Source organism: Rhodamnia argentea, chromosome 11 (genome assembly GCF_020921035.1).
Source record: "Rhodamnia argentea isolate NSW1041297 chromosome 11, ASM2092103v1, whole genome shotgun sequence".
Taxonomy (NCBI): Eukaryota; Viridiplantae; Streptophyta; class Magnoliopsida; order Myrtales; family Myrtaceae; genus Rhodamnia; species Rhodamnia argentea.
In genome coordinates, this window is record NC_063160.1 from 14,033,809 (window position 1) to 14,060,948 (window position 27,140).

General features: G+C 39.6%; 4 protein-coding genes across 4 annotated transcripts; 2 read left to right on the forward strand and 2 right to left on the reverse strand.

Moving 5' to 3' along the window:
• Positions 1-2,821: 2,821 nt before the first annotated feature.
• On the forward strand, positions 2,822-6,396 carry LOC115736265 (rac-like GTP-binding protein RHO1). Its single transcript, XM_030667866.2, has 7 exons — positions 2,822-3,354; positions 4,117-4,204; positions 4,293-4,402; positions 4,486-4,549; positions 5,717-5,781; positions 5,879-5,944; positions 6,024-6,396. Exons 1-7 carry the CDS (start codon positions 3,256-3,258, stop codon positions 6,123-6,125), a joined length of 594 nt encoding a protein of 197 aa, XP_030523726.1. The 5' UTR covers positions 2,822-3,255; the 3' UTR covers positions 6,126-6,396.
• A 2,087-nt stretch (positions 6,397-8,483) lies between these two features.
• LOC115736268 (ubiquitin-conjugating enzyme E2 28-like) lies at positions 8,484-10,014 on the forward strand. The gene is made up of 4 exons (XM_030667869.2): positions 8,484-8,685; positions 9,017-9,144; positions 9,217-9,321; positions 9,691-10,014. The coding sequence occupies exons 1-4, from the start codon at positions 8,616-8,618 to the stop codon at positions 9,832-9,834; spliced, it is 447 nt and encodes a 148-aa protein (XP_030523729.1). The 5' UTR covers positions 8,484-8,615; the 3' UTR covers positions 9,835-10,014.
• A 644-nt stretch (positions 10,015-10,658) lies between these two features.
• LOC115736260 (vacuolar protein sorting-associated protein 35A) lies at positions 10,659-21,059 on the reverse strand. The gene is made up of 21 exons (XM_048272585.1): positions 20,656-21,059; positions 20,444-20,540; positions 20,217-20,340; positions 18,763-18,948; positions 18,239-18,326; positions 17,993-18,049; positions 17,827-17,916; positions 17,610-17,732; positions 17,298-17,432; positions 16,508-16,624; positions 15,655-15,894; positions 15,519-15,584; positions 15,262-15,351; positions 13,753-13,842; positions 12,988-13,077; positions 12,658-12,726; positions 12,503-12,583; positions 12,313-12,420; positions 12,124-12,227; positions 11,421-11,534; positions 10,659-11,323 (listed from the first exon to the last, which is right to left on the reverse strand). Exons 1-21 carry the CDS (start codon positions 20,965-20,967, stop codon positions 11,104-11,106), a joined length of 2,601 nt encoding a protein of 866 aa, XP_048128542.1. The 5' UTR covers positions 20,968-21,059; the 3' UTR covers positions 10,659-11,103.
• A 1,635-nt stretch (positions 21,060-22,694) lies between these two features.
• Positions 22,695-26,518, reverse strand: LOC115736453. Its single transcript, XM_048272642.1, has 4 exons — positions 26,338-26,518; positions 26,176-26,257; positions 23,894-24,242; positions 22,695-23,780 (listed from the first exon to the last, which is right to left on the reverse strand). Exons 2-4 carry the CDS (start codon positions 26,254-26,256, stop codon positions 23,239-23,241), a joined length of 972 nt encoding a protein of 323 aa, XP_048128599.1. The 5' UTR covers position 26,257; positions 26,338-26,518; the 3' UTR covers positions 22,695-23,238.
• Positions 26,519-27,140: the final 622 nt, after the last annotated feature.

Genomic DNA, 27,140 nt, shown 5'->3' on the forward strand with positions numbered 1-27,140 from the left:
TATTTTCATATGGTTCGCAAATTAGTTAAAGTGACTTATCGCCTTTTAACGGATTAAATTACCTAAAATATGCATGTTTACATAATCTAAATAGCATACGAAATTCCTAACGATATCTTTGGCTTGGGAAATATTAAATGCAGGTAATGTTAAAATAAATAAGGCCATTATAGATTCAGGAAAAAAATTCAAATAGGGTCTCAAGTGCTCTCATTTTCTCAAATAAAGGTTTGAAATGGATATTGTTTCAAATAAGGGCATGAAATAGTCATATCAATCTCAAAAAAGGTCTCTCACAGGTTGATTAGGGGCATTTTTGTCATTTACTTTTTTTATTAGTTTCTTCCTTTGATTGTTTCTTAAAAAAGTAAAAAAACTAAAAAAAATAGAAACACGGGCGGGCAGTTGAAACGCATGCGAGAGGCCCTCCCACCTGCGTTTCTATTTTTTTTAGTTTTGACTTTTAGTTTTTTATTTTTAAATATAATTTAACTAAAAATTAGGTTAAATTTGTATTTTGACGAAAGTTTTCTTAACTGGTTAAAATATTTAGACAGTCGGTGAGGTGAGGCCCTTATTTGAAACAGCAATGACCACTTCAAACCCTTATTTGAAACAATAAAGACATTTTTGGCCTTTATTTGAAATAAAGACTATTTCATACCATTATTTGACAAGATGAAGACACTCTGAGCCCTTATTTGGAATTTCTCATAAATTCAGGATATTAAGCATCGGGCATAAACATAAATTTAGAACTTACCTTAGTTTAAGTTTTAGAAATAGTCTTATATGGATTTTGTAACTATTTCATTTAAATTTAAGAAACTTCTTTGAGATTTTAAATATGTTTTTTTGAGAAACTACTATCAAAATGGACTGCGGCTACTTTTGGGGAGTGCTTTCCCAAGGGGCTTTAGGTGTCCAAAACCCCTTGGGCTAAAGTTCAGGTGTTTGGGAAATATTTTTGAAAGGCCATTAACTGAAAGTCAGCCTTTTGAAGGCTGAAAACTCAAGGCACCCTCAACGCACCCCATGTCGTTTAAGAACACATTCGAAGATATATGAAACGCTAGATTGTTTTTCTTTTCCATGATATGAAAGTTTCTAATGTCAAGATCACTTCTCTTTATCCGTTAATTATTCTTCCTTCATATTAAAAGATAAAAGAATAAAATTGTAGTACAACAATCTAAAACTCTTTAACTTTATTCTCATCGATACACCATCTAAATTTATATATAATAACCATTTTTAGAGTATTGAAAATCGAGCTAGGGAACGAGAGAAGGACAAAAGTATACGGAATGAGAAGTCAACACGCCACCTCCCTCAGCCTCCTTACTCTCTGCCTAGAATCTTCGGACCTCTTTTCAAAGGTGGTTGTCAAGTTACACAACTCTTAATTTAAAAAAATGTTATCATACTTGTAATAAAATAATTAATCTGTTCCAAGATATCCATTTATTCACTTTATTAATATTAAAGTTAATGAGATGTAGTAGTCGAAAGAGAATGTTTCGGTCCAGGATGAGTCGAAAAGAGATAAAGTTTTGGAAATTATAAATCAATAATCTGCAATTTATTGATTGATTCCGGCGTTGTGCGGCAAAGAATGTATTCCAAAGTGTTTTACATTTTCTTTTGGAATCAATTAAAGATGGAACTCAAAAGAGATGAAAACAAATAGGAAAATATATATTTTTTCGTGATAATTTCTACTTATCCATTTTTTTTATATTTAAAATCCATCTGCTAATTCTCTTTTCGTTAAGTGAGACAGAAATAACTTTCGTGCTCGTGCGCAGATCTCCGTTCACTCAAAACAGCCAAAGAGGAGTCCCGCCTGTTATTCTATCGAAGATAATATGCTGGGAAAGCGTTTCAAGTTGTCAAATCTAACCTAATATGAAATTGTTCAACCTCCAAATTGTTCTAAATTGCAAAATTCATTTAACTGGTTATTTAATCGATGGGGCTAGGAAAATATTTTGGAAAAATTCCAAATAAAGGTCCGAAATGCTTTTATTTTCTCAAATAAGGACCCCAATTGAACCTTGATTCAAATAAGGGTCTGAAGTGCCATCATTTTCTCAAACAAGTGTTTGAAGTGAATCTTATCTCAAATAAGAGCCTAAAGTAATCATTAAGTCTTAAAAAATGGCTTGATTTCAAGGGGATTTTCGTCATTTTTCCTTTGTTTGATTTTTTTCTTTTTTATTTATCTTTTTACTTTTTCTTAAAAATTTTAAATAAAAAAAACACACAAACACTGGCCGACGCCCTACCATCGCCGAGGGGAGGGGGGGAAGCCGGCGACCCCTCTTACCGGAGGTAAAAAGGACAAGGCAAGGCCGGCGACCCCCACCCATATCGAGAAGAAGGCCCGACCCTCTCCTTAATCTTAGTCGAGGGTCGGTAGCCCTCACTCGGACTTGGGCGGGGGGTCACCGGCCCTCACCCGCCTGTGTGTGTGTGTGTGTTTTTTTTTCTTATTTTTTTAAAATTTTTAAAAAATAGAAAAGTAAGGAAAAAAATGAAAATGATGAAAATGCCCTTGAGGCCAAGGCTGTCTTTAAACTTCATCGTCACCTCGGGCCCTTATTCAAAACATGTTATGCCATTCCATGTCCTTTTTTGAAATAAGATTCGTTGAGGTCTTTATTTGGAAATTTTCCAAATATTTATACCATGTAAATTGAAAACCCATGGTGCTCAAAAGTCGAATGGTTTTTTTTTTTCCAAAAACAAGAAATAAAAATGAAAGATGGGAGAGAAATAAATAAAAAAAAAAAACAGAAAATGACAGACGAAAGACAGAGTAGAAGCAGCGGGTGGATTTGTTGGCGTCGATTGGTTCGCTCAACGAACGCTTCAACTGCATCTTTTCCCGCACAACGAACCCCCCTCCTCTCTCTCTCTCTCTTCTTCCTCTCTCTCTCTTGCTTTAGGGCAATTTGATTTCGCCCAACCCACCCCCCCGGCATTTCGCCTCGATCGCATCCCCGCTCTCCGCTCTGCATTTTCCAGAGTGTCTCTCGGGTCTCGCTAGGGTTCCCTTCCGGAGCTCGGCTCGGCGTTCCGCTCTTGTCGTTTTCCTTTTGTAGATGTGGAGGAGGAGGTGGAGGAGGAGGAGGAGTTGGGGCTTCTCGCGTGATTCGAATCAGGTCTTCGAGCGCTCGTGGGAGAAGATCTGAGAGTCCTTTTTGTTTTTTTCCCCTTCTCTTTTTTTCCGTGTGTTTTTTGGATTGAAAGATGAGCGCGTCGAGGTTTATAAAGTGCGTGACGGTCGGCGACGGGGCGGTGGGTAAGACTTGCTTGCTCATCTCTTACACCAGCAACACCTTCCCCACGGTGAGACCTCATTCTTTTTTTCTTTTTATGTCGAGCTCTGGTTGAATCTTTTCAAATGTGCTCTTTTGATGAGTTTATAGTGGCCCCTTTTTTTTGGGATTCTTGCGAATGCAGGTCAGGTTTGTTGTTATTTTCTAAATTTTTGTAGCTTTATCAGTAATTGAGGGGTTGAATGAACCAAGGGGGAAAAACAGAACATTTTTTTCTTTTTGTATGCTCTCTCTCTCTCTCTCTCTCTCTCTCTCTTTGTTGAAGATTTTGGCTTTTGTTTTATGCCCTTTGTCTTGTTGTCTTCCTTTGGAAATCTGAGATGTGGATTAGATTGTTTGGATGTCATCGAATGGAACTCTGATGCCGGCGCATATGGCTTATGGCAGATTTTTGCTTCTTTTGTCTTAGTTGATGGCAGCATTATCTGAATGGTACTATTTGGTGAGCTGATTTAAATGCTTCTGTTTCCCTGTGACAGTTCTATAAAAGATTAGTCGTTGAAGGTAAAGAAATATGGTGAATTTTGGAACTAGGTCTAGGCTCATTGGTTGGTTCCCCATTATTAATGGGGGCTTTTGGATACACCCGCAGCTTATGCGTGCCTTCGGGTTGTTTGTGTGTGTGTGCCAACTAATCATGTCGCGGACTTGTGTTTCTATTTGGCTTAATTAGTATTGTGTCGTTGGATGAGTTTAACGCAGAACACAATCTTGTTTTTCCTTCAAAATGCGACCTTTGGCATCTTCTTACTGGACTTTTTGTTGAAAATAGGATTATGTTCCTACCGTCTTCGACAATTTTAGTGCTAATGTGGTTGTCAATGGAGCCACTGTGAACCTGGGACTGTGGGATACTGCAGGTCATTTTCTTTGACTCTCGTGTCTTCTTTGTTAGCTTGGATATTTTGCTTTTGCCTCCTGGATTAATTCTTCTTTTGTGTGGAACAGGACAGGAGGATTACAACAGACTAAGACCTTTGAGTTATCGTGGGGCAGATGTTTTCATTCTAGCATTCTCTCTCATTAGCAAGGCCAGCTATGAAAATGTCTCTAAGAAGGTTAGACAAATGAAGCTCTCTCTCTCTCTCTCTCTCGCTCTCCATTGCTGATAAACTGTCTGTATCTTTGGTTTCATTACCAGTGGATTCCCGAGTTGAAGCATTACGCGCCTGGTGTCCCAATTGTTCTTGTTGGGACAAAGCTTGGTAAGACCACTTCTCATTACCACACAGGGGCAGCTTTGCTTTTCTCCTCTTATGCTGCTTAGTACATGTCTCCATCTGTATCTATACATTGCGGCAACGCTATGTCTCACTTACTCTGTCTTTCTTTCATTTCCTTTCATGAAGTGTTTCTGGGGTTAATCGATTTGATAGCGATCCACAAGCCCACAAGCTTTATTCTGGATTAGTTGGTTTGAACTGTATGATGATATGGTTGGGTTTCCAATTCTGCATCATTGACCCATCCTTTGTCATGTTATCACTGCTTTGTGTTCGTGCATTTTATTCGTCTTTCACATTTTCTATAATTTAGTTTGTGTTCGACCAAAAAATAAAAAAAGAATTTAGTTTGTGAACTTAGATTCTCTAACTCATTGCGTTGACATTCTCTCAAGAATGGACGGTGCATCGATTGGCTTTATGCAGTCAGAACACCCAAAGCATTCCTTCTGTGGCATCATTTTGATTTTTTTCTTTCATACTTTGATTCGGTTAATAGGTTATGGTGTCCAATTATGTCATATCTAGAGGCCATTAATCTGATTTTATTGTTTTGAATATGATTTGTCTGCGCAAGACTGGTCACAAATGTAGAAGACACTTTGTGCCTCAGGCACCAGCCAATTTTTTAGTAACTCTCGGCTGAACAGTTAGACTGATGGTTCCAGGATCCTGGTGGTATCTGTCATGAAGTCACTGCTCTCCATTTATGAACATTACTTAGAAAATGTCAAAAGTTGCATAAATCACTTTTCTAATTGTCAATATGACAAAGGCAATAAATTTTTACGACTTTCAAATTCTTGAATAGGTTGGTAGCATGGAATGCTGATGAAGATGAATGACTCGTCTATCATGCAACCTTATGTTTTTCCATAGTAGTTATGGCTTTGCTCTCACACGTTTGTGTCTTGAGAAACTGCAAGTATTTTTTGGTTGCGGGAAGATGACACCAGTTTTATTTATGGCAAATGTCATATCTCTCTACCTGTGATAGCATTTATCTCTTTGGTGATTGAGGAAAAACTTTGAGCTTAGATTTAGTCTACAAATTTCAGAAATTGTTGAAACTCTAATCTGTCTTTTTATGGTGGCTCTGTTAATCGTAAATAATTTGGTTGTTTCGGGTGTTGAATGAAATCTTACCAGATCTTCGAGATGATAAGCAGTTTTTTATAGATCATCCTGGTGCAGTGCCAATTACTACAGCTCAGGTATTTTCTTAATGCTGGGTTTTTTCTCACAAGTGACTTCTCTTTCCAACTTTTGTCCCCTTTCTGCATTCTAATAATTGATCTGTCCTTTCTCAAGGGAGAGGAGTTGAGAAAGCTGATCGGTTCACCTGCATATATTGAGTGCAGCTCAAAGACACAGCAGGTACTTGTGCTTGTAAAGTAAAACTTAACTTCTTTTTTTGCAATGCCTCTTTTGACATGGCCGCACTTTGTGACTGCAGAATGTGAAGGCAGTGTTTGATCAAGCCATAAGAGTTGTGCTTCAACCACCCAAACAAAAGAAGAAGAAGAGCAAAGCCCAAAAAGCCTGCTCCATATTGTGATTGATAATAGCTCGAAGATAGAACAGCCTGTTGCTCTGCCTGTATCTCCTCCATTCTGGCTTTGCTCTTAAAAGAGGACGCTGTTACTGATTTGTTGTGCCAAGTGACAAGACTTTCTTTGTGAAGCATCAAATCGTCCAGTACCGCTCGAGTGTCGTCTTGGTGATCTAATTCTTGTGTTTGTCCACGTGTCGTCTGCAATTCTTGACTTTGATAATTCTATGTGTTAATGAACCGCATTTAATGAGAGAAAAAAACCTGTTTTTTTCCATGGATCACGTCTATGCTTTTCTATCACTACAGCTCGTGATCATTTTATGATGACATATTGGTGCATCTTTATAGCAGCATCCGTTGACCATCCCTTTTCTTTTAGATCAGAAAGTGATTCTCTCTCTCTCTCTCTCTCTCTCTCTCTCTCTCTCTCTCTGTGGGTCTGCTTTTATTCCTTGAGATATGAAATGGTTGAAATGTAGGCCTTTAGGATAAGTGTATGGTGTCGACATACTTCCATGGTATCTGAAAATGGCAAAGTTGATGAGATCAGACGCCCAAAACGAACGGAGCTTTCAAAATTTATGCAAATTTATGCATCAATTATTCGACTCTTTTTCCGTCGCAATCTCGCTATGATTTCTATGTCCAGTTGGTAAACTTGTATTTTGTTTGAATTTCTGGGATGTCGAATAACTTCTATCCACAGATTTTCGTCGGTCCATGAGTTTATGGTAAAATAATCCGTGCGAGTCCTCCATGGTTTGTTCGCTTGTTGGTGTTCTCGTGGCTGAGCGCGATTCGCCTTCTTTTAGGCCTTTCTGGTAATGAACTGGAATCGTTGATGGTGATGGAATGACAGGCCCCTGTGCATGGATACTCCCACTTTAACGTCAACTTCATCTGTGAAAGGCTCATTGAATCCATTGGCGGGTTTGGCATTCTAGATAAAGATCCAAAAGGAATATTTAAAGCGGATTTGCCTTTGGCCATTTGCACCCTGTCCTGAGCCGAAGCTTCTGTCAAAGTTGCGGAGTTTTGCTAAAACAGTTTTGGGTGAAAACTTTTGTAGGGAAAAGTACACTAGAAGTGCTATAATTTGTGTACGACGTTCACTTGAGTGCCATAACTTTCAAAACGTTCACTTAAGTGTCATAACTTTCAAAAATCGTTCACTTGAATGCTATGTCGGAGCAAAATCGTTCACTTGATGCTACAAGAACTTTTCTGACGTGCCACGTCATCTTTCCGGCGTCTACAGTAATTTTTCTGGTATCTACAGTAACTTTTCTGGTCGCCACGTCGGCTTTTCCGGCTGCCACGTAAACATGACACTCAAGTGAACGATTTTTAAAAATTATGACACTTAAAGTGAACATTTTGAAAGTTATGGCACTCAAGTGAACGCCGTACAAAAGTTATGGCACTTCCAGTGTACTTTTCCCATTTTTGTACTAGTTTGACATGAGTGGAGATTTCTACCTTTCTTCCGCCAATTACTGACCCGAGAGAGTCTAATAATCAACGAATATGAACCGTATGAGGCCTTCTACCTTACCATGTATGAGAGAATATAAGAATTTTTCTAATGTGAGCTACGTTAATTAAGATTGCGGATTTGCCAAATAAGATAAAATATAAAAGATTCTTAATCCGTCTAATATAGGTATGGCTGGTGTGGGCTGAGTTGAGCCTAGCCCATGATGAGAATGTCCGACTGAAAACTCTATAAATAACCGTTCAAATCTCTTTTCCGATCCTATCCTTGGCACAAAGTGAGCGCTCTCGAGGGGCTGTCTCACCGAGCCGGTGATAGAGAGGGCGTTGGAGCTTGAGCTTTGGATAGTCACGATGGATTCGAAAATCAGAGCCATTGCTATGTTTCTAGATTCTAGCTATAGTGTTCTGTTTCTAGATTCTAGCTATAGTGTTCTTGAGTCATCGTTTTCGCGCTAACAGGACATACATGGTTCATGTCATGACCACAAGGTAATGATTCTTCGACCCCGTTAAACATGAGATAAGTGAGTGGTAGAACCAATCAAACACCTCTTTAAGAACCAATCTTTTTTGCCAACGGTCTTCCTGATGAAAAAATCATATTAATCAATGTCGACTGATCGAGAATAAACGGCGCAAAGGCAAAAGGTGGTCATTGAGGACGGTTGAGAATTTACCCAAATCTTCTCTATTTTTTTGTTCTTAAAGAAATATAACCATGGAAAGAGAGAAGAGAAAGGCTGTCTTGGATTCTGGTGCTGCTGCTGCTCCCTTTGGAATTTATACCCTCTCTAGGAATGCCTGCAATTTCTGGGCTCATTCATTCTTTCTAATTCCACTGGACCACACAACCACTCAACGCTTCATATATAAAGCTATAAATCCAGGTTCATTGTGAGCCGGAGGGTCCTGTCTCCAAGTGGGAACATTTGCCGCCCGTCCCATTGAATCGGCGAATCGGCGTTCCCAGTGTCCACGGAAAAAGTTCCTTCCGCGATGGCATCGAAGAGAATCCTCAAAGAGCTCCGGGACTTGCAGGGAGATCCTCCAACTTCATGCAGTAAAGGTGCTCCTGGTTCCTTCAACATTTTATCAGACACAACCTCCCCAGCGGTTTTCTTTTTTGAAATTTCCTCATCCTTCAACATGTACAATCCCTTCATCCTACTTGCATGTGATCTTGATGCTCCAAAAACTCAATCGGTACCGACCCGTGACGGCGCAAGAGCCTCTTGTCATTCTCTTTTCCCATGGAAGGCTTATCTTGATGAATTAGTGGAGTGAAAGAAATGGTGGCAAGATGTAATATCATGATGTATGTTGTATGGTGCCATAGTTTTTTACGGAGGGTTTGTTTCTTATTTTCCGGGGACTCGCTTTGATAGTGTTGGACTTAGGCCCGGTGGCTGAAGATATGTTCCATTGGCAAGCGACCATCGTCGGTCCGAACGACAGTCCATATTCCGGCGGAGTTTTTCGGGTGAAGATTCATTTTCCGCCGGACTACCCTTTCAAGCCTCCAAAGGTGAATACTCTTTTGCGCTCTCGTTCCAAAACAAAATGATTGAGTTTTAATGTTTCCCTTCTTGAAAAGCAGGTAGCTTTCAGGACCAAAGTATTCCATCCAAACATCAACAGCAACGGGAGCATATGCTTGGACATCCTCAAGGAGCGATGGAGTCCGGCCCTCACTATATCCAAGGTGACTCCTCCATAAAAATCCCATCTTTATTACTTAACGCTTGTAATGCTCTGGGAAAAATTCAGGGAACAGATTAGTTCTGATCCGTTTTCGCTAAATTAGACTAATCACATCGGAAATGCCGCAAGTGTCCCAGATTCATTAGAAAAAGAAAACCGTGGATTTGACGATAACGAGCTGTTGCGGTATCCTAGATTCAACTCAACCCGACCATATACAGCCGGGAGTTCGACTCGGTCGGGTCTTCATGAGTCCGATCCAGATGTCCGTTGCCCTTAATTTTGAGTCTGTATTGGTAAACAAAACAGATGCTTATTGAGCTGCACATCCTTTGCAATTGTGAAAACTGAATCCCATGAACATGAGCAGGTATTGCTATCGGTATGTTCTCTGCTCACGGATCCGAACCCGGACGACCCGCTTGTGCCGGAGATCGCTCACATGTACGAGAGCAACAGACCCAAATACGAAGCCATGGCCCGGAGCTGGACTCAGAAGTATGCCATGGGCTGAAGAAGTTCATGATCGAGAAAGATTAAGAGGGGCAATAGATAAGAAGTCGCTTTTACTAGAATAAATTGTGCTTTGGAAGTTACAAGGCCTCTTCAGATTCGATTCTCTAGTGTCGTTTCTGGGGTCTTGATTTTTGACTTTCGAGCTCCGAATAAGATGATGGAATTTCATTCGCTCTTTCCCGCTTGAATCACCGCCGGGGCAGGGGGATACTGTAATTTTGCTCCTTCATTTTTCTTTCGGTGAAACATAAATAAAATAAGTACTTTAGCAGTATGAATCGGATCGAATGTGGATCACTAGATTTATATAACATAAAAATGAGTCAATGTGAATCGGACCATTTGCGACCCGACTCGACCCAATCATTTGACGGCTCTAGGGATACTTGAGTTTTGCTCCTTCGTTTGTCTTTCAGTGAAAAAGAAAATCATCTACCTGGCAAGATCAGGGCCTTCAAAACTCCCGGATATCAAACCTTGGAAAAGCCATAACTACCAAGATAGAAAATAAAAATTGAAGACGAGAAGAGCGAGATGATAGAGCAGCAAGATTTGCTATTGCAACAAACATCATCTCTCTCAAGCCATAAGCTTGTTCGCCTTCTTTGCACCAGCTCCGAATTTAGGCTCGCATCGCCCCATTTGCAGATTCTATAGGAGTGACACACCCTGCGACGAATTATAGTCAATTGCTAATGAATACCCGACAACCCTTTCATAGAAAAAGGAATAAGAATGTCTTCTCCAGGCTTGTTAATTCCATGGTTTGCAGCCACAAACGGACGCGCAAGGTGGTACCGGAAAGACTGGGTTTACAGTATGTTTCAACACAAAGTGTAGCGCCTTGTCATTGACGAGAATAAGTAACCAACCTGGGAAAAAAATATTTAGACGCTAAACACCGAGCGCATGAAATGTACACAAGGCTTCAGCAATCAAAAAGAGCTAAGAATGTGGAATTCTCTCAGAATTTCAACTATCAAATAAAAAGAAAACTAACATGAGAACAACAACAGTATTCACAGCGGCGGAAGATATTTGCCGCAACCCCTCTTATCTGCTTCGTAGAAATGGGGTGACTCTGGCTGACAAACGAAGGTAGGATTACTCTCTTTTAAGTCCCCGGCTGCACTAAAGGGTCGGCATTGGATTGTCCTATCACAAAATCTATTTACGCGTGGTCAAACCCATGCTGTAGCAGACAAACTAAAGCAGCATCTCTGGAGCAAAATGACAACTGTAGCCGATAGAGGAGCAGATCAAGTTATCAAGAATCTGACACCTTGATGGTCCCATACTTCTCGCTGATGGCACCTCCTTTCTGTTTCTGGAACTGAATGTAACGCAACGTGCTGGCAAAGAAAGCATCGGCAGCTGGATCTTGGGCAGTAGTGTCACTTTGCATCTCAGTGGTAATTAATTCCATCAGGCTTTGAATTGATGCGACAGTTATCTGCGGGTTCCCCTTCTCGAAGAAATATATATACCTGCCAAGGATGAAATATGGCCCAACTCCGAGAATTAAAATAGATATAAACAAGGAAAAAAAATACCATGAAATGTGCAATGACCGTAAATTTTTACTTGTTTAAAATCTCAACAAATAGCATCACTGAACCAGTGCTCCCTCTTGTTGCATTGGACATCTGTTGGGCAGCATTCGCAATTCTCAATGCACGTTTTAGACAAAGCAAGACCCTGAAAGAAACAAAACAAAGGAAGACAAAATAGGAAACATTAAGCCAATAATGATCCAAATGAAGCCCCTGTATATCTTCTTCCATGATTTAAACAAACAGGAGTTGGTCAACTAGGTCTTCTATTTTGGTAATAATCAAAAGCAAACAAATACATTCTAAAGAAAGAGCATGTTGACTAGAACAATCTATGTTATCCTCTTCCTTGTCTTCATCCTTCCCCTTTAGTCAAAGATTGGAAATGCAGAACTTTTAATTTGTGTTGTAATGCACCGTTATACAACATAGCAGGTAACACTCCATGCGTGCATATTTCGTCCTTCGGAAAAAGGTCCAACAGGTTTGAATAGGCCTCTTTTATTCTTCCTTTGCAACAGGAGAGGAGCATTTGGATAGGACACTCAAGAACGCTTTTAGAACACACAGAGGTTAGGATCATAACCATAAAGAAGAGAAAAGGGCAAACTTGGCAAGAGAGAACATACAAACTGGTGACTCTTCAACATCGGGATAACCACATGGCTCGACTTCTTAGTACAAGTTTCAAGGAAAAAGCAAAATAAAAAAGCAGAGAGCAAATAATGACAAACCTTTCTCCATCTTTCGTGTTGTCTTGATCATCCACCCAAAACAGATGAGAGCACGCATATACAGCTCTGCATTGATCAGGCTTCTTCAATAGCTTAGCAGAGTACTGCCCACGAAAGAGGATTATGTTAGGATACATCAGACATAAGGTAGGGCACTTTATAACTTTTAAAGAGAAACTTGCTAACTACCCCTGTAGCTTTGTGCGTCAAAGTATCTCTGTTCTCAACACCAAAAACATGCATCCTTTGAAGAGTTCCTATTATTAGATGAATTGCAGTCACCTGCGCTCTGGAGTCCTATCAACAAGAACAGAAGTAAAATTTTATTTCCCCAAGGGAAAGGAGATCATAATCATTCCAAGGGTTGCTGCCAACTTACAGAAATTTCCTCCTCATATATAATATAAGCCTGAGTAAAAAATTCATACGCAACCGGCTCCAAGTCACAATCATTTGCAGCCTGAGAGGATACCAACATAGTGAGAGACTGATCTTGACAAAACCCTCATTATTAGTATATTATGATTGGGATACCTCAGCACATTGCAAGTACAACCGCAATGCCAGATCAGGTGCCGGAATGCTGGACAATGCCTCAACAATCTGAGGGAAATTAAAGGAAGCTCAGTAAGTATATAAAGCTACAAGATGCACTACATCAAATGCCTTCACCAAACCATCTGTCAAGACAAAGCATGATGTAAAGAAAGAAGCGCAGGCTAAGGACCCCTGGAGGACTGCTTATCCCAACAAGTGTACATACTTGATTCCTGAATAGTGTGAAACATCTTTCCAATTCTTACGCATGATGTTGGTAGGGAATTTAAGAAAAACACAAAAATCGTAATTATAGCTGATATTTACCTGATTCAAAAGCTGAAAAATCTTTTTGGTTGAAGTTGACTCCTCATCGCCAAAAGGGTTTTCATCTTGGCCTTGCAATTGTCTGACCAACTGGACACCTCAGACAATGTAGTATCAATAAGGGTCCTTGTTTGTAACAGCTCTTGTAGTTACAATTTTTTTTTCCCCTCAGTTCTGAACAATGCTAATGCTTTGCGAACATGATAATTGTCCAGAAAGCTACACTCCCATCATACGTAGACACATAAATGGCAACACATGCACGGACATCTACATGCAAAACACCCGACCACACACATGGGACTAGGAGTTAGTGTTAGCATGTTCAACCCAAAAGCTTAAGCTAATAGGTGGAGGGAGACTACATGAACATAAAGAACATTTAAAACCCGTTGTCAAGCAATGTGGGATATACTTTAACACCCCCCCTCTCACTGGTGAGCCGGATAGCGAGCACATGGAATTTTGACAAGCACATTCACGTGGAACTTTACCACGCACATTCGCAGAAGGTATAGTACTCGGCTCGATACCATGTTAATAAATCCAACCCAAAAGCTTAAGCTAACAGGTGGTGGGAGATTACATGAATATAAATAGCATTTAAGACCCATTGTCAAGCAACGTAGGATATACTTCAACAGGTAGATATACCCACAATGCAACGATGAAGATCCAACCGAAAGGAAAACCATTAAAACTGTTAATTACTTTAAATTGAAAGATTTCAGCAGAACACAGCTTAGACAGGAAGAAGAAGCACACCTTAAGAGAGGAAAAAACAAGTGGAGGAACAGTGAAGGATAGGCGTTTTGGCCCTCCAGTCAAGATATGCTTCTTCACGGCACATATAATCTGCAATAGAGAGAAGTATATGAACATCAAAGGAGCATAGTTTTGTCACTGATGAAGTATAGTACTTGTAGAAAGTGAAAAGGGCTAGCAGTACTGCAACGATCTCATGTTTACAGATTAACATACCAAGATTAAGTGCATTAAATGATAGAACTGCATTGGACATGGTAAGCAAAGTAATACACTTTGAGATCCTCCAAGTCATTCAAAGATATGCCAACTATTACGCTGTTAGAAAATCTTACAAAAGTTTTAAGTGTGACCAACAAATACGGTTTTCTTTTTTTTTTTTTTTTTTTTTTTTGTTTTGGGGGGGGGGGGGGTGGTGGTGGTGGTGGTGGAAGTGGAAGTGAGCTACAAATACATAAAACAATAGGCGCTTTTAACAGAATTACAATCTTCTGATTCACTACAAGTCATAGAGTGTTTACTCCCTTTGTGGACATTTTATTGATTCCAACTCAGCCAAATTAGAAAATATATATAAAATAAAAAATAAAAAAACCTACATCCGAGAACAAGTTATCAATTATGCACAAAATCCACCGCCCTTCGACAAATCCCCTTTTTCTTTATCTTGGGATGCAACAGTTGGCCCATCACACTATCATCAATTTTGTAATGATTTGCCTGCTATTGCCAAAGAACCATCGTAGAAAGTACACTTTAAGTTGTAGAAATCTGAAGATTATCATCTGAATGACTAGCCAACTGATTTGCACAAGAACTAATTTTTCTTTGTAATCGCATGGATGGGTGGTTTTAATTCCTCTCCATTAAACTCTCTGATTTGGTTAATTGCGTATGTGTTTTTGAAATGCTGATCAAAATTACTTAGTTGAGCACAGAATGAATTTTTTTTCCCCCAAATAACGAGTCCAAAATCTCGATCCAATAAATTTACTTAGGCAGTGATTCTCACATTAAGCAAAGTCTTCAATTTTGGAACTAATCATACCTATCCAAAAATGGATGAAATTGGGTCACTGAATTGTTTCAGTACAAAGCAACTATCAGGAACTCACCAAATGGCAGTAAAGATACCATCGAAGAAACTACTTACATGCACAAAATGAAAGATTAGAGACAGGTCCTCAAATTGCCTTTTCCTCTTGATATACAACAACCAGAAATTGTCTCATTTACCTTGATGACTTCTTAAAAGTAGCTTGTCAAATTATCATTGACAGACAGAAGGCAAAAAGAGCAGCAGGGAGGCCACAGGTACATACATTTACATAGCAGAGAAAAATTTCAGGTTGAAGACCGCTAGAGCTATTAAAGAATAGAACTTCCATATTTAGAGTAGCTTCAAATTGGCAATGACAAGGGAGAGAAGAGCAAATAGTGCTTAGATGACTTAAGAGGGTACATTAAGCCCATAAAATCTAGATGGAAGAATAGAAAAGAAAAGACTACCTTAAACATCTCTTCTGGATCTTCATTATGCAGCATCTGAATAAGACGTGCAACAGAACTTTGTTCCTCCTTGAAATCATCTTCATCGACCTAAGAGGTAATGTTGCTTTAGCAGGGGTGCATACTCCTTAGTTTCAGTAGTTTGATAAGTCAAAGCATGTATATAACGAGAGATCAGCGCCAACTACAATATGCAGACAGTGACAATTTACACTAAGAGCTCAAAAGAAGATTAATGGTGTGTGACATTCAATCACCTCGTCATGAAGAGTTTCATCCAAATCCGCAATAAGTCCCTTTATTAGTTCAAACAATGCCTCAACCTACACAACAAGCAATTTGCATCACATCTCAGAAAATCCACAGTCAACTAAACCAAGTAAAAAGGCATACCTTGTCAGCAGTCGAAATACATGTATTGTTCTTCATAATGCTTTGAATTATAACAGTTGCCATCACTTTATTTGTTTCATTGTCAAGGTACTCCATAACACGGGGATAGTTCGAAAGCTTCAAGGCAGTAACCACATTATTATATTTCTCAAGTGGAGCACTTAAAAGAGCAACAATCTGTTTTGTTGCTTTGCTGTCTTCAATCTTCCCCTTTCCAGAGAGCTGCTTGACACATGATCCCTGAAAGAGAAAGTTGGAATGGAACCATAGCGTTAGTCCCAAATTAGGCCTCTAGCAACTACTAAAAAACTGACCGCACAATCCGATTCAACTTGAAGCAAGTCCATTTTTGAAGCGTAAACTAAAATATACATCTGCTTTAATAAAGTATTGCACTACTATAATTCCCGAAAACATTAATACATACAATGCGAGCTCATTCTCCAATTTAAGAAGATCAACACCAGAAAGAACGAGAAAGAAGAAACAAGTAATCATGGAATCATCCTACGTGGGTGCAAGTACAAATAAGAGCCTCTGTACTACAACATAGTTTAACCAAATAAATATACTTATTCTGTGGAAAAAGATCTTGGATAAAAGTATTTTTGTTAGCTTCAGCCGATTATATTCTCCCCTCAAAAAATGCTGAAATCTTCCCAGACCTGCCCCATCTTCGTACTGTAATTTACTGGTTTAACAATTGGGGGGTAGCTTGTCCTGCCCCAACACTTGTGTTTCTTCCTTAAACAACGTAGATAGCATTTCAGCAAAAGAAAAGTAATGAGGAAAAAAATAAGGAGGGAGGACAAAGCAAACTGATGCATAAAGTTCACTTCGCAGTAGATCATACCAAGACTTGATCTGCATAATCAAGTCGATCGGGATGGACATGGAGAGAAAACTTCAGAAGAGATGAATATAAGGTGACAGCTCCAACAACCGGCATATCAGGCTGTGCTTCTATCACCTGTGCAAAAAACAGAAGCGCGGTTTAAGTTGCTTGGAAAATATAGGCCGCTGACCGAAATAATCAATCAATGAGATAAAAGCAGGTACAAAACTAGTTCCAGCATGTAAGAAGTGCTTTGTCCAGATAAAGAAAACCTGATGTACACATCAAAACACAGACAACTGGCCAAATATATCAGGAGAAATGCAACATCCTATTTGATTTTTAGTCGACTTAGAAGGGCGATGCATCGTCGTGGTGAGGGAGAGTTGTCAAACTATCAATATTAGTCCCACAGCCATTAGAAGGTGCATCGCTTCGGAACTCACAAAAACCTAATTTCTTTTTAACCAGTGACTAAGAAAACCTTAGATTAATCACAATAAGGTGCAACTTGATCCTCCATGGGATCACTTAAGGCTTTCTCTAACAATATCATCCAAGTATCCTTATCCTTATTAGATGAGCTAAAGCCCTAAACCAACATGGAGGTGATTATATCCATAATATCGTCAAAACTAGATTATCTATCCATGCTATCGCTATAGGGGCAATCTCACTGATAAGTGGCAACATCTGCTGAAATATGAGCATAGGAAGACAATCGTTCCCAATTTCTGAAATGTTCGGTTATCTTATGCTACAAAAAATAGATAGCTTCGATCCGACAAGCCCGATAGTCGAGATTTACCTTCCCAATCGCACTATTCAACTTTGAGAAAGCTTCAACCTGTAAGAACTCAGGCAACACTTCAGAACTTAAAGCAGCATAACTTGCAAGCCTTTCCATTAACTGGGATAACACCGTCTTGATGTCAACAGATGCCTGAAAAAGAAAACCACATAAAAGAGAGAATGAGATAGAAAATTCAGAATCAAGCTCAGAAGGGTATTATATGCATGTGACTACTTTAGTGCAATTACTCGTAGTAACCAGAATGCAAAGAGCGGGAGAGAGAGGGACAAGGGAGGGGGGCAGAAGGTCCTACCAAAGATTTGTTACCTGAAGCTGGGGAAATGCACCCAACAAGATCTCAAGTGTCTGCAAGTGATACTCATCAGGAAATACTTGAATAATGCAGTCCATCAAGTAATACTGAGCAATCTCATCTTTACAGTTGACAACCTGTGTTTGGCATAAAAAGTAGCATATTGGTAAACAAGTACGATTTGCATGTTAAGCATCAAAAGAGAAATGAATTTGATGATCAGAGATGTACCTGCTCCAGGATTCTAGGAAGCACAGTATCTTTGTACGTGTCAAGGTCAATACCCTCTATCTGACTAAGGACGTGCAAATTTTTCCCAACCTGAAAAAAGCATATTCAGTGAGCACATACTCAACTTCAGCTGTCAAAATCACCAATCACTGGTCTCTGATTTTACAAGATCACGCAGCTCGCTTCTTTCCTTCTCCCGTTTCTCCTTTTCCCGAGCAGGTCCCTGCAGACGAGAAAGCCCAACACCAAGCCTCAACTCAGGATCACCAAGAGTATGAATCATACATAAGCACTACAACACCTGCATGACCAGAATCATGCCCTCACGATACCATATTACCTTCCTGTCATGCAAATACATTGACTCTAAGCATGTCCGAACATGTAGCAATCAGCAAGTAGCTGTACCAACCTGATGCTGCATCCGCACCCAAAGTTTGTTCATCTCGGTAAAGTTTTGGAGTACAAATTCCATTGCGTCCGTAATTGTATCAGCATCTCTGCAGGATTCAAGAAAGCCAGTACAGCAAGGCTCAAGTTTTAGCATATTGGCAGATACACCAGAAAGCCAGAAACAGAATAGCATCAAGATGATATGCAATTGGAAGGATATAAAATTGGGTGCCTAGTTGTGTCTCTGTTCTACATGTACTTGTGGACACACACAAACAAATGTACAGGATATTTTGACCGAATGGATACATGGCTCTAAGCACCCTGCAAAATTCATTTTTTTGTTTTTTTCATGAGATTTTTTAGCACAATCCATATCCAATGGAAGAAGCTTCATAATTATCTGATTGCAAAGTCAGATTGGAATTGCAACTGGATTTCCCAGAATAAGAACAAGAAAACAACCCAGGAACATGCCAGTGAATTCGATGAACTTAGTAAAACAACTTCAAATCTAACAGTACTCCTGTTCAATTCTCTTACCCTTCGTACTCGGAACCAATATCAGGCAGTTTATCCCTACTAACTTGAGAGAGGTAGCTCCTCAAGAAGAGTCCACGCAAAGGATGCTGGATACCTCGGCACATTTCCACGAGATCTTTTAGAATGTCCTTGGCAGGAGCCTCTTTAGATTTAATGTAAACAGATCCTACAGTGCAGAGAAGATACCTGACAAGGCCAGAATGGTAGGTTTATAGCTAAAGTAGAAAACAATGACAGGTGAGAGTTAAGTAAAGAGTTACATTGATCAATGCTTCTTAACAAACCCAAATGTAAACCAAAGATTCTCACATGAAAATCACAGGGACGTAGCAGACCAGCCATATGTCAAATTGTGGTGCGCACAAATGCATAGCCACTCGCCTCTCTTAGCTTGTCACATTGTTCAAGACAAAAACTCATAACCTAACTCAACAGATCACTAAATCTGCCATCGACTTAGAGGAAATAAGTCTCCTACACCCAACATCCTAAAATGACAAATCATGCTCTTGATTAAAGCGAACGAAGAAATCTTTATAATCGCAGAAGAATGCACCAGGATAAAATATCACCATGATACAATTATAAACCAGGAAAACACAATGATTTCTGCTAGTCCATATATTTAGATTTTTAGATAGCACATGGTAAGTCATCTAAAGTTCCTCTTCAGGGAATTGTTCAGATCTTTGAGTGCTTGACTTTCTGATCTTTAATCAGCTAAATCTCATTTTTCCGTGCGATAAGCATTCAGTTTAAGAGTTTAAACTATTTTGCTTCCTTTACTCCTCACTTTATTCTTAAGCTCCAAAGACTTCTAAGTACCTTCCAACATGCGAACTCCACGTCCAGTATTAAGAATGAGAAGATCAATTTGAATATCCAAGCAATACATCTCCATCAACTTGTACAATCTACAGAAAATGTATGAAAAATTTCCAGCAGTCGATATCGAATGAGATTCAATTAATCCGCACACTCTCACGTCCTGTCTTACTTCCCCATTATCTCTATTTTCTACCCTATTAACATGAAAATGCCATCCCATTTGAGTTGGGGTTCCAATTTTCCTGTATCTATGTGTATATTTCGAACTTGGAGTCAGTCGCTCCCTCAAGCAGGGGAAAGAGGCAATCCTCCCATTGTTGAGCATCAACTTAAATTCTTCCTTCCCAAGAATCTGCCCGTGGCTGCTACACTCCTGACACCATCATTTCTCTAACAGCACATATTTGCTTAAGCCATTAACATAGCAATGCATGAGCAACCAAATCCTTAACATGCTTCCCAATTAAACTTTGAAATTACAAAAAGATATCCATGTGCACAGACCAAACTGCAGAGCAATTTAAAATCCAAGTAAGTGCAGCAAAGAGAACAAATCGTACTTTTTCAAGCCCAGCAAAAACAGTTCAACGAAATCCATCATATTATGCAGCTAAACTATCACTTACAATCTGGGCAAAATATTGCCTGCGTGCTGCACCAGCTCATAGAGATCCACAATGGAGCAACCCCGCCTCGTCTCCTCCTTGAAGAACATCTCCAGCTTCCTCAACTCATCGAAAGCCCTCATATCTGGCGCGATCAAGCAAAAAAACCGGGAACACAAAAATCCATAAAACAACATGCATTTTGCCTCAACAATTAAAAACCATTAGATCGGAGAACCGGCACTTACAGAGCTCGTAGTACTTGTGAGGGGACAATTTCGAGGTGCGGAGCTCGGAGAGCATCTGCGCCGAGTACTTGAGAGCGTCCCTGAGGTTGTTCGAGTCCTGATGCAATAGCGATCGAGGTTAGGGTTTAGCCACGCGGGGCGAAGGGTCTTTCAACCGCTGAATTGAAGAGAAATTGGCGGGCGGGCGAGCGAGCGAGCTCCGATATCATTACCATGGCGCGATGCATGTAGAAGGCGTTCTGCTGGAGGCCGGCGATGCCCGCCGCGAGCCATTTGTCTTCGTCTTCGGCCACGCCGGTCATCATCGTCGCTTCTCCGTCTCCCCCTCTCTCTCTCTCTTTGACTTGCTTCTTTCTGGCTTTTTTGTTTTTTGGTTTTCGGTTCGGGTCCGTTTCGCCTTCCAACGATGTGTCGCAGCAAATTTGGCTGGGATCGAGCGCCACGGGGTGCTTCTCCTTATGATGGACCAGCGTTGCGCTTGACGTCGAGTTCATTGGATGGTACGCCTCCTCCCTTGTTTCCATCTGAAAATTTTCGCATTCGATCTGGAGCCTAAAAAAAAAAAATTCCCAATGCTCGACCCAAAAAATAAAATTATTTTCAATGCAATTGTCAAACTCGCAACTGCTTGAATTAATTTTCTAAATTTCATCAAACGTTTTTGCGAGCTCCTGACTTAAATTCTAATTAATCAAATTCGAGCCCAGTAGTCAATGAAAAGTTAAAATCTACCCGAAATTTGATGTGGAGGTGATCAATCCATTTAAAAACAAGGAAATTTTTCAAAAAATGACTCCAAGTGCATTTATTTTCTCAAATAAGGACTTAAAATTGACTTTATTTCAAAGAAGGAGCTGAAGTGCCATCATTGTCTTAAATCAGAGCTTGAAATGGATATTGTTTTAAATAATGGCCTGAAGTGGCCATATAGTCTCAAAAAGGGACTTGAGCTCACCGGTTGGTAGGGGCATTTTTGTCATTTAATTTTCTTTTATTTTTATTTTTTTATTTTTTTATTTTTTTTGTTTCCAAAAATTCAAAAAAAACTAAAAGTAAAAAAAAAATGACAGAAACCCAAGCAAGAGAGCAACCCTCCTACCCATCGTCGCCGCCCCACCGGCATTGGGGCGGCAGCCACAAGCGGAAGGCAGCCCCTTCCGCCTAGATACGCTATTTTTTTTCTACTTTGAATTTTTTATTTTAAAATTAATTTAATTAAAAATTAAGTTAAAATTGTAAATTGACAAAAAAAAGCCCTTGATCCAGGCTTTTTTTTAAACAAGTTCAACTTTTGGCCTTTATTTGAGAAATCAAAAGCACTTAGGGCTCTTATTTGGAATTTTCCCTCAAAAAAACAAAGCTTTCCTATAAAAAGATGTTTTAAGCAGCATAATGGGATTTTTCAATTGAGCACTTATGAAACAATCGGCCAATGTGTTCACAAATTTCATTCAAATATCAATCAACATAGTATTGTTGGACGAATTTCATGTAATTCTTTGTTGGACAGGAAGCAAACTACGCACTATTGTGGTAAGTAATCAATAAGAAATAATGAAGTCCCTATTACTCAATTATATAATAGTTATATTTTGAGATTCGTGCGTTGGAATTCCTAAACTCGTTACGAAAGTACAATCAATTCATAAAACTTTCAAAAAATACAATTGAGTCCCAAAACTTGTCAGAAAGTTCAATCGAGCCTTAAAACTTTTAAAAAATGCAATGAAATCTTAAAACTTGTCGAATTTGGAGAAATCGAGTACTTCTATTAATAAATTTTAAGGCTTGATTAAATTTTTTAAAAATTTTAGAATTCGATTACCTTTTTGCAACACTTGATTGCACTTTTTAAAAATTTTAAAACTCAATTATGATTATACTTTTGTGACATTTTGAGACTTGTTTGTACTTTTTAAAAATTTTAAAACTCAATTGCACTTTCTTGACAAGTTTTAAAACTTTCAATATATTTATTCATTATATGTTCTTTTGCTTTTGATTATTATGTTGGACAGTCCGATTTATCAAAAGCATATCACATGTTGTGTGCATCCCTCCTAGGCTTCTACTAGCATAATCATAAAAATGAAGCCATCTAGATGGCATCTATTATACAACTTAGGTCACGTAGATGACAAAATTTTGTATATGTACCCATAAAAGAAATTGAAATCCCTGGCGACTCTTTACATCCGCAATTCAAAGAATAAAATCGAACATCTGTAATCAGAAGAAAAAAATAAGTAGATGATTAAATCTCTTAAACTATTTATGTACTAGCTATATACTAGTGCATGAAACATGTTGTAATTACTGTCTTTAAGTAGGACCACGAGACCAATCAAGCATCTTTTGCAGATGCAGAACAAATGCAAAGATACAGCATTTTTAGCTACCATTGCAAGTAAAGTAGCAATGACAGAAAATGGAAGATATGCACAACACTGTGAAACGAGAGGGAGATATAGCTAAAAATCAAACTGCGAGTGACTGAAAACCTAAAAGCTATGAGTAATTCTATCATCATCATCACCGATATGGGGGGAAAAACCGAGCCGTGTCAAGTGGTTACAATTAGGAAAACTCAGCATCCGCTGGCAGCCTTTTTCAGCTTTCCTCTCCATCGTAAGAAACCCTCCTGCAAAATCATCGCCCTCTGAATACCATTGGGACTGCTTTAGAGATCAAACAGGTAAGATCGCAAGAAACAGTTAACATCCAAAGATCAACCATTTCATCCATTCCAGCAAGCTAGTTAATACCCCATGGCTCATCTTGCCTCCGATGGAATTTCAGTAGGGCACAGTGTACGGTAGAGCATACATATCAACCTCTGGTAAGTAATGCATGCGTGGCCATGGGCTCGGGCTCCCGCATGTCAAGCCATCGTAATCAGCTTTACATCCACCATCACAATTGAGCTGCTTTCTATCGAAAAGCCATTCCTGATCATCAAGATCAGCGCATCCACTGCCGAATGAGGGTGGCACCCAATTTTCTATCAGATTTCTGTATTTTAGTTCTGATGGAGAGAGGCCACGGTCATCGAAGCTCGGTGACGACAAAGTCCCATTCTTTCGGGAAGATGTTTCAGCTATTCCAGAAGAGGGACGCTGCTCTGTCGAGCCAAGCTTAGAAGCAGAACCTTCGCCCAAACTCGGAGAAGTTGAGCAGGGACATTCTCTCTGATCTGTACTAGATCTAGGAGCATGTTCATGATTCTCGTGACCAAAGAGATCCGTCCTTACTGGGGCAGAGCAAGGCTGTTCCCCGCTGGGTAGCATTTCTGGATCTTTGTGCCTTTGTAGAGGCAACCGGATCCGAATAATGCTTGCTTCACATTAATAAAAAGAATTTGAATTACACGTATCAATGACCATGTGAAGTGTAGAAACCCAACAAGTGAACAGCCTGCCCCAGTTAAGGAATAAAAATGAACACACTCACCAGGGTTATGCCCACAATCTGGAGGCAAGATTTGCTTTTGCTTTTTGCTGCTGTTCATTGTGCTGTCCGTAGAATTCAGGGAATTGACAGGTTTCCCGTGTTCTTCAGTGAGGTTGCTCCTCTCAAAGTGTTCAGTGTCGTGTTTTCTTTTCTTGCGATGGTCTCGGTCCCCCGCCTTTTGGTCACCTTGGGTCCGCTTGCCCTCGTTCCTTCTCTTATGGCTCTTCTTTTTGTCTTTAATACCTACATTTTCCAGGGCCTTCTTTCCATTTTCCAGGGCCTTCTTCTTTTCATTCTTTTCCAGTTTTCTCTCTTTTCTCCTTTCTTTCTTCGCCTTCTCTACTTCTCTCTAAATCCACATAGAACCAGGATAGCCATGAGTTTAAGCACAAGCTGAATATTGAGAACAGACGGGGACAGGCAAGAACATAGATATAGAGAAACACAAGCAAGTCTACCACTGTGACTATCTCAACAAAAGACTAGCCTAACCAAGACTAAAGGTATCTTAATGGAGCAACAGTATACCGACAGTTGCAGATAAAAGGAAAACAAGACAAGCAACATGATGACAAGCCAAATGTCAAAAACAGGTTTGGGAGTTTGGTGCAAGAATTAACTCAAAATCCACTATTGAGTCAACCCTTTTCAAGGAGAGTGCTGACTAGATTGTTGGACACTGAATTATAGAAGACCATCGGTTATTCTATCCCTATACTAGAGTAAGCTCTATCCAAACAAGATACTTCACTAGAAACAAGTTGCTCATAACCCTTATTTCTCACACCACAACTAACATTGCTCCATGTTTTGATCTCCTACGCGTGACTAAACTGTAAAGGCAAGACAGTAGGCAATGGCACTCTATTAGTATGATAATGCGCCATTTGTTCACAAACTCCCAGAAAATCGACTTCCTCGCATTAACTAGAAAGTTACGACACTCTGATCCTTGTGATGCTTGTCCTATCAAAATAATCTTTTATGATGCAAAACAGCATTCAATTGACAAAACCACATTGAACTGAAAAATCTATTTCATTTTGTCAATGACCAAGCCTCGCCAATAAACAGCATGAAACTCAAAACTAGACCGTCACCATGCCTGTCCTCTGCCCAAAATTTCTTATGGTTACCAAGGGTTTACATAGCACGTGGATTGAGTGCTCAGAATTTGCTAAGATAATACTTCATCAGAAATTAACAAATGGCAAGGCAAGCTCAAATTCATGAATTCCACTTCCACCAAAATCATACCACAAGAAAAACCAGATAATCCAACACTATATCAGTCATATCAAATGCTTCTGCTGTTTAATAATAGCTGAATTCAGTCGTCAATCTATTGCTTTCAGAATGTATGTATCAGAGAAAGTCCTGTGGTTCAATTCCCTTTATGAAATAGGAAGTTTTTCCATCCTATCGAGCATTTAAAAAGTTATTCTATAATTTCGACACAGGATTCTCTTCCGCAAGAATATCATCTAGTGTTTCATACACCATCCAACACCATTTTAACATGTTCAATTACTTCTATAAATATAGCATTGCCTAAGTTGTAGCAACTGGGGATAAGTAACACAACAAAGCGATGCATATCTGGCAACTAGACAGCTCCGGGCAACCATATCACCACTTAAGCTTGGAACAATTATGCATCAAATGGTTCTAGTATCCTCAGAACATGAACTGAACAAATACAAGAACTTAATTGAGCAAATGCAACTTCATGTCACAATTTGCAACCGCTACTTGGTGGGTCCAAGGATTCTTACTTAATTGACTCAGCATATCAAACACTTTAATGCAACTCAGGGTCACAATTTTTCAAAGGCAGGCCCTTGTTATTCCTTCTAAAACCATCAGCCAATATACTGAAAGAGGCATAATTTCCTCTGAACCATGTGGCCATTACTTGCTCCAAAAACACACACATTGTCCACTTTCAACATGAACCCTTTTATTCCACATGTTAGTGCTTCACACAAACCCACACGCGTTTTGTCCATAGAACATTTCCACATCGTATGTCGTTGCGTCTCATCAATTTTCCCAGTTAGTTCTATCCTTCTTCGGTGGCCCCAAAAGGCCAAGCACCAGTTTAAACACAGTTTATCTGGCCTTTTTTTTTTTTTTTTTTTTTTTTAATTCTACCTTCTTTCACCAATAAAAGATACAGCCGCACGATACGCATGTATCACAAAGAGCATAAACCAGCCAAGTTCCGGCGAAGCGGAACACAGTGAGCACAAGCACAAGCTACCACCGAATGCTGAACGAACCTTAATCGATTCGATCAACGCCTTGTCGCGGACCCCATTCCTCGCATACCCAGGAGGAGGGTACGGGAAGCACCGAGACATCCTAGAAAACACACAATCGATTAACAAGAAACCTCTCGATGAAGAGATCACAACAACAATCGGACGCAAACCCTAGGTCGCCCCTCCAAAAAAAAGACGAGGGGTAATCGACTAGGGACTGAAATTGCGCTCCAAAGTAGGGGAAGCACGGATCCGTCCCGCGCGGTTCCGATTCGAACGAGGCACAAAGGTCACGCAGAGAGAAAGAGAGGGAGGTAGAGAGGGAGATGGAGGGTATTCAGAGCTCGAGCGGAAGAGAGGCCTGAGATCCAAAACAACCCCCAAACGCATGGCTCGAGGGGGAATTTATAGTGCGAGATCTGGCCTTTGTGCGAAGGAACCGTCGTGTTTGGATACGAGAATAGTTGCATCGTCCTGCTTGGACAAGGATTCCTATTGGCTGTGGGGCCTTTTGGGATCTTGGAGTGTTTGGCAAGCTGAATTGCGGTGTGCCCCTGAGGGGATAAGCTCGGGCGAACTGCCATTTGCATTTCGGTTCCATTCGATCTCATCAATTAAAATATATAGTCCTCTTCTTTTTTTATGAGATTTATAATATTTTCTTTAGCGAATAAATACTCTGAAAGTTTTAGATTTCGTTATTGAGTACTTTTCTTTTCTCATCAAAGCAATTGAGTACGAAAACTTACAAAAAAAAATAAAAATGATAAGTGCACTAGAAGTCCTAAAACTTATCACAAAAGTGTAAATGAGACCTCAAACTTTCAAAAAGTTCAATCAAGTCCTGAAAATTGTCACGAAAGTGCATTCGAGTTATAAAACTTTCAAAAAGTGTAATGAAGTCCTAAAACTAGTCGCGAAAATTTTAGGACTCGATTGCATTTTCATGACTAGTTTTGGGACTTGATTGCACTTTTTGAAAG

Excerpts from the sequence above, each read along its gene's own strand:
- LOC115736265 (XM_030667866.2), top strand. The coding sequence starts at position 3,256 with ATGAGCGCGTCGAGGTTTATAAAGTGCGTGACGGTCGGCGACGGGGCG. Across the intron at positions 3,355-4,116 it reads CCAGCAACACCTTCCCCACG|GATTATGTTCCTACCGTCTT; the intron begins GTGAGACCTCAT and ends TGTTGAAAATAG. Across the intron at positions 5,782-5,878 it reads TGCCAATTACTACAGCTCAG|GGAGAGGAGTTGAGAAAGCT; the intron begins GTATTTTCTTAA and ends TCCTTTCTCAAG.
- LOC115736268 (XM_030667869.2), top strand. The coding sequence starts at position 8,616 with ATGGCATCGAAGAGAATCCTCAAAGAGCTCCGGGACTTGCAGGGAGAT. Across the intron at positions 8,686-9,016 it reads TCCAACTTCATGCAGTAAAG|GCCCGGTGGCTGAAGATATG; the intron begins GTGCTCCTGGTT and ends TGTTGGACTTAG. Across the intron at positions 9,322-9,690 it reads CGGCCCTCACTATATCCAAG|GTATTGCTATCGGTATGTTC; the intron begins GTGACTCCTCCA and ends GAACATGAGCAG.
- LOC115736260 (XM_048272585.1), bottom strand. The coding sequence starts at position 20,967 with ATGGAAACAAGGGAGGAGGCGTACCATCCAATGAACTCGACGTCAAGC. Across the intron at positions 16,625-17,297 it reads TGAATAGTGCGATTGGGAAG|GTGATAGAAGCACAGCCTGA; the intron begins GTAAATCTCGAC and ends TTTTTTGCACAG. Across the intron at positions 11,324-11,420 it reads TTTGTTGAGATTTTAAACAA|GTATATATATTTCTTCGAGA; the intron begins GTAAAAATTTAC and ends CATCCTTGGCAG.
- LOC115736453 (XM_048272642.1), bottom strand. The coding sequence starts at position 26,256 with ATGTCTCGGTGCTTCCCGTACCCTCCTCCTGGGTATGCGAGGAATGGG. Across the intron at positions 24,243-26,175 it reads CGTTGATCGAATCGATTAAG|AGAGAAGTAGAGAAGGCGAA; the intron begins GTTCGTTCAGCA and ends ATGTGGATTTAG. Across the intron at positions 23,781-23,893 it reads AGATTGTGGGCATAACCCTG|CAAGCATTATTCGGATCCGG; the intron begins GTGAGTGTGTTC and ends ATTAATGTGAAG.